The sequence below is a fragment of the Fonticula alba genome (genome assembly GCF_000388065.1).
Source record: "Fonticula alba strain ATCC 38817 unplaced genomic scaffold supercont2.6, whole genome shotgun sequence".
In the NCBI taxonomy this organism is placed as follows: domain Eukaryota; order Rotosphaerida; family Fonticulaceae; genus Fonticula; species Fonticula alba.
This window is the reverse complement of record NW_009242976.1, coordinates 758,446-763,541: the sequence shown is the minus strand read 5'-3', so window position 1 is coordinate 763,541 and position 5,096 is coordinate 758,446. Positions and strand designations below refer to the sequence as shown.

The 5,096-nt window shown below is 67.6% G+C and overlaps 2 protein-coding genes across 2 annotated transcripts in view; both read right to left on the bottom strand.

Annotated features, from left to right (window-relative positions):
* The window catches only part of H696_03833 (hypothetical protein), a gene marked incomplete at both ends in the record, with an annotated part of 8,388 nt that extends 4,140 nt beyond the window's left edge, over positions 1-4,248 (bottom strand). Inside the window, 9 exons of the mRNA XM_009497692.1 lie at positions 102-179; positions 307-397; positions 469-761; positions 944-1,450; positions 1,615-2,609; positions 2,722-2,996; positions 3,091-3,163; positions 3,277-3,684; positions 3,816-4,248. Of these exons, the coding sequence (XP_009495967.1) occupies positions 102-179; positions 307-397; positions 469-761; positions 944-1,450; positions 1,615-2,609; positions 2,722-2,996; positions 3,091-3,163; positions 3,277-3,684; positions 3,816-4,248 (3,153 nt within the window). The remainder of the gene's footprint in view (positions 1-101; positions 180-306; positions 398-468; positions 762-943; positions 1,451-1,614; positions 2,610-2,721; positions 2,997-3,090; positions 3,164-3,276; positions 3,685-3,815) is intronic.
* A 419-nt stretch (positions 4,249-4,667) lies between these two features.
* H696_03832 (hypothetical protein) lies at positions 4,668-5,018 on the bottom strand (the record flags this gene model as incomplete). The annotated part of the gene is made up of 1 exon (XM_009497691.1): positions 4,668-5,018. The coding sequence occupies one exon, from the start codon at positions 5,016-5,018 to the stop codon at positions 4,668-4,670; it is 351 nt and encodes a 116-aa protein (XP_009495966.1).
* Positions 5,019-5,096: the final 78 nt, after the last annotated feature.

The following is a 5,096-nucleotide window of genomic DNA, read 5'->3' as shown; positions in this document are numbered from 1 at the left end:
AGAGAGAGAGAGAGAGAGAGAGAGAGAGAGAGGGAGAGGATGGACTCGGTCAGCGGCAGGGAAGGGCCAAAGGGAAAGCAGGGAGGCGAGGCCAGACGCACCGACTCGGAGAAAGCAGCAAACACCTCGCGCGGGGTCTGAACGGCTTGGATGTCCACCCACTCGGGGGCCAGCTCGCCCTGGATTTGTCAAGGAACAGGAAAAAAAACACCGCCCGAGAGTCAGCTTCACGAGGCAGGGAGACATCAAAGGAAGGGAGGGTGGGGGCCAAAGAAAAGAAGGACCCCAGAAGCTGATGGCACGGACATTCTTCTCCGAGTGAATGAGCACTCGGTTGCCATTGTTGTGGGCCTCCTTCTGCACGTCGACCTTGAGGCAAAGTTCAATCTGCTCGAGGCTGGGAGGAACGCAAGTTAGCCGGGGCCCGCGGATGCCAGGAGGAGGGGCCGCCTGGAGGGCACAACGCACCGGTCGCCGGAGATGCCGCGGAAGGACCGGCCACGCGAAGGATCGGCCCGGACACCGAAGGAGGCATCGGCATCACGAACGACAAATGGCACGCCATTAATGTAGACCACGGGCTCCTCGCGCAAATTCACCCACAGCAGGGAGGTATCGGCCTGAACAACCAATTGAGCAGCATGCGCATCGGCCGCCAGGGGGGTGGCCCCGGTCGGCGGGTGCTGCGCCAGGAGCTCCTGCTTCACGGCCTCCACCACGCGGCGGATCTCACTGGCAGATGGCTGTGGCACGGCGTAGATCTGCCGGGGGGAGGGGGGGGGGGGGGGGGGGGAGAAGGAGGGGCGCCAAACGATGGCCCATGTCAGGTGGTACTCGCTGCGGGGGAGGAGGAGGCGGGGAAAGGGGGAAGGAAGAAACACCAGGCCGCGCCGGGACGGGGGGGGAGGGGGGGGGGGGCGAGGCAAAAGGAGACCCAACGTACTGGCAGACCGACACCCGGCATGCGGCGATACTCGCAACGCTGGGGCCCACCGGCCGACGGACGCCCTTGGCTGCCCAGGAGGCTATTGGTCATCAGGCCCGGCAGGCAGCTCTCCGAGTGGTCCTCCTCCAAATCCAGGGTGTCGCCATCGAAGATGGTGGTGACGGTGGCCCGGGCGTCGGAGCCGGCCTGGCCGGCCGGGGGCACGGCGGCATCGGAGTCCAAGGAAGCCCGCCGCGAAAGGGACCCCCGGCGATGGCGCCGTGCCAAATCCAGGGTGGTCATCGAGTCGGCCGGATCCCCGAGGACCCCGCCGCAGAGGACATCGATGCCGGATTCCGGCAAGCTGTCCTTGGAAATGTCGGGCTCGGTCACATCATCCGGGGACAGGAGCTCGCCCGAGGCATTGCGTGACAAGCTCTGGCCGGTGGCGGAGCGCTGCTTGGCCGCAGTCCAGGTGTCCGGCTTGAGGATCGTGTGGCAGGCTAGAACCACTCCAGAGCGGGCCTGGGTCCCCATGTTCCGAAGGGAGGCGGGCAGGCGAGGGCAGGAGGAAGAAGAGACCGATGCCAGTCCAGTCAGCGAGTCGCAAAGATGGGAACATGCCCGGCGGGGGGAAGAACACGCGACTCCAGACCAAAAGGCAAACAGCCAGGCAGCCAGGCACGTACACTGACGAAGAGATCCATCGCGGTGGTTGTGGCACCAGGATGGCCGGCCAGATGCGCCGGAACTGGCGCACCCACCGGACCAGGCAGCCGCAGAGTGTCGATGGGGCTGAAGTTCTGGCTGGCAGGGGACCGGCGGCGGACCTTCAACAAAATGGACAGCAGCTCCGGGCGCTGCTCCAGCCAGAGGCCATAGGAAGCCGGCCCGGCCGGGGACCCGGGCACCGCCGGGAAGGGCGAGCTCCCGAGGAAAGCCAACAACTGTTGGAACCCCCCGCGCGAGTGGTGCAGCACATACGCCGAGAAGGGGATCAATGACAGGTAGCGGAAGAGGTCGCGCGTGGCCGGGCCCAGGCGCGCCTCCTCGCCAAAGTCGTCGTCCTCCAGGCCAAGGCTGGCCGGGCCCAGCAGCCGCCGGTCCCCGGGGGCAGCCAGCTCGCTGCCCAGGACATCGCCATCGCCACCGCCGCCGTAGAAGTACCGCCGGGACTCGGAAAGCTCCAAGTGCGAGGAGGCAGCCAGCCGGGCCAGCCGCCGCTGGGCCTGGACAGTGGCCGCATGTGAAGCCGCCGCCAGCCGGGCATCCAGGATGGCCTCCCGCAAGTGCACCCGCGCGGAGCAGTGGTCCAGCGCCGAATCGATGACCGCCTTGCAGGGGGGGCCATCGAAGGCCAGCGCGGCGATCAGGTCTCGCGCCACGGCGTACTCCCCGCCGAGGGCCGCCAACAGCCGATCAATGACTCCGGGCGTGGCGAGCAGCATCTGCGCCCAGCCGGGCGGGCCGCCCTGGCGGTTGGCCAGGGCCAACAGCCGGAGGATGAGCTGATCGCGCGAGGTGGGGGCCGGCCCGGCGGCCGGGCTGCTGGCCGCCAGCTGGTGTAGCTGTCGACGCGTCATGCCCAGCGACTGGGTGCCATACATGGCCGGCTGACTGAAGAAGGGCTCGCCAACGATGTAGGCCGACCGGAGGATCCACGCCAGGGCCATGAGCATGGAGGCTGGACAAAGCCATGGGAAGAGGCGTCAGCGGGACATATGCCGGTCGAGGGCACGAAACAGGGAGTAGGGCAGGGGGCAGGCGGGGGTGACTTGACAGAGGAGGCTACGCACAACGCCCGGCGCCGGACTGGCAGCTGAAGATCAAGACCGCCGGGAGGTCGGATACAGAAGCCGGGGGCATGCCATCGTTCGAGTCCATCGGGGAAGAGACCAACGGCGAGGGGCGCTGGTGCGAAGTGGGCGAGGGGGGACGCGAGGCGGGGAAGGAGGATCCCCCACGGCGGGGATCCAGCACGATGGACGCCAGACGATCGAGGCCGCGTGTGTCCGGTGCGCGTCCGGCCGTCACCGGGACGCGCTCCAGGTGGATGTCAAAGTTCCGAGCACTGCCAAGGGCCGCGGGTCAGACGGAGACTGGGCGAGCAACCGACAGGAGACGGCGCCACACATGCGGAGGAGGGGGGGGGGGGGGCGACGCACCGGACCGAGGCAAACATCTCCGAGGGGGTGAGGATCTCGCGGGCGTAGATCCAGCAGGCAATAATGCGCCCGTCTGGGCGGGGAAAATGCACGCAAGCAGGCGGCCGGAGAGCATGGGGAGAAGTTAGGAGACGTATGTCGGACAGCCGGCGGGAGGAGGGCACCGGGAGGACCCACGGCACGCACCAATCTCCTCGTGCACAAGGATCAGCCCGCCGGGATGGCTGCGGCCGGGCAGGTCGAGGGTCGACGAGTCGCTGAGGCTGGTGCTGGAGGAAGTGTCCGACGAGGAGGAGGAGGAGGACGACGCGACAGCCCCATGGCGGCCATCCGTCGGGCGGGTCTGGTAGTGGTGCCACATGGACGACTCGCTGAGACAGTCATCGCGCAGGCGGCGCTCAATGCCATCGAGCCGGGATGCGGCGACCCCGGCGAAGCGCCGGGTGTCGCGCTGCGGCGCCGCCTCCTCGCGGAGGACATACGGCCGGCCGTTGATGTAGACGATGGGCTCTTGGCGGGTGGAGACCCAGACACAGCGCCGGCGGGCGCTCGGCTCGGAGGCAGCCCCGCTGCCGAGGATCGACAGAACGGTCTCTGTGGCGGGAGAGCCGGCAAAGGGCCCCGATGGCCAGGAAGGCGAGGACCGAGCGCAAAGCAAGTAAGTAAGGCAGCCCAGGCGGAGGACCAGCATCCCGGGCCGGGGGAGACCGGCCACCGAAACGCACCCAGACCCTCGACATCTGGCTGGGCCGAGGCGTAGATGTCAAAGCGCGAGTCCTCCACCGGGGCCGGACTGCCAGCCAGCGAGGAGGACGACAGCGGCAAGCCGCCGATGCGCCGGAAGAGCGGAGCCCCGGGGATGAGCGGATGACCGGGCGCCCCGCCCGAGCCGGAGAGCAGATGCCGCGGCAGCGACAGCGAGGTGGACCCGCCCGCCTCCGGAGCCAGGGTCGGCTGGTCCGGTGCGCCGGGAGCCGTGAAGTGGCGATCGGCCTTGAGGATCATCCCTCGGGACAGGACCGACCCGGTGCGGAAGGGCGAGTGCGTGGACAGGCCGGACACCAGCTGGCCAAGCGGGTCCGACGGTGGGCTGGGCTTGGCGCCGGCCGGCCCGGAGGAGGCCCCCATCAGGGGGGTGGTGGTGATGTAGTGAGACATCCCACACTGGTGCCGAGAAGGGGGGGGAAGGGGGGGGCTTCTTGTACAGCACATGCCCCCCTAGGCCGCGCACTATATGGAGACAGGGGGCCAGCGAGGAGGGTCACTCTCTCGGTCTCTTTCTCTTGTGTGTGGGCGCTCGTCTCTCGGCGCGCGCGAGGGGGACTTTTGAAGTCGTCTTTCGTATTTACGACATCGCGCACCGGGGCAGGGTGCGGTGAGAGCGCCGAGGGGGAAGAGAGGAGAGGAGGAGGAGGAAGAGCGGGGGCCAACATGTGCGGAATATCTAAGCGAAGCACAGGGGGGCGCGCGCGTGCGCGCGCCCGTCCTTCTTCTCTGCGCGCTGTGTGAGGTTCTCTCTCTCTCTCTCTCTCTCTCTCTCTCTCTCTCTCTCTCTCTCTCTCTCTTAAGTGGCTACCTTACAGGTCACCGGCAATAGGAGAGCCACCGGCGGCCATGCCCCCGGCAAAGTCGTCCTCAAGCTCGATGATGGCCGGCTGCTCGAGCGGCGAAAGGATGCTATCCTCGCCGAAGAGCTGGTTCTGAATGCGCTCCCCAAAGACATAGTAGAAGAGGAAGACCGCGGCGAAGAACTGCACCGTGTAGAAAGAGGCCACCAGCAGCCAGCTGAGCACGCGGTTGCGAGCGGGGTTCCCAGGCAGGGAGGCAGGGATGAAGCGCTCGGTGCCGAGGTAGTAGTTGAAGATGTAGGTGGGCCAGTCGATGGTGGCGGCATCGAAGTTGAAGTTCTCGCGATCCTCCGGGGACATGGCAGCCGCCAGGGCGGCGACATTGCCGGCGTCCCAGGTCCACGCGTGGGTGGTGAAGGGAGTGTAGGCACCGATGCT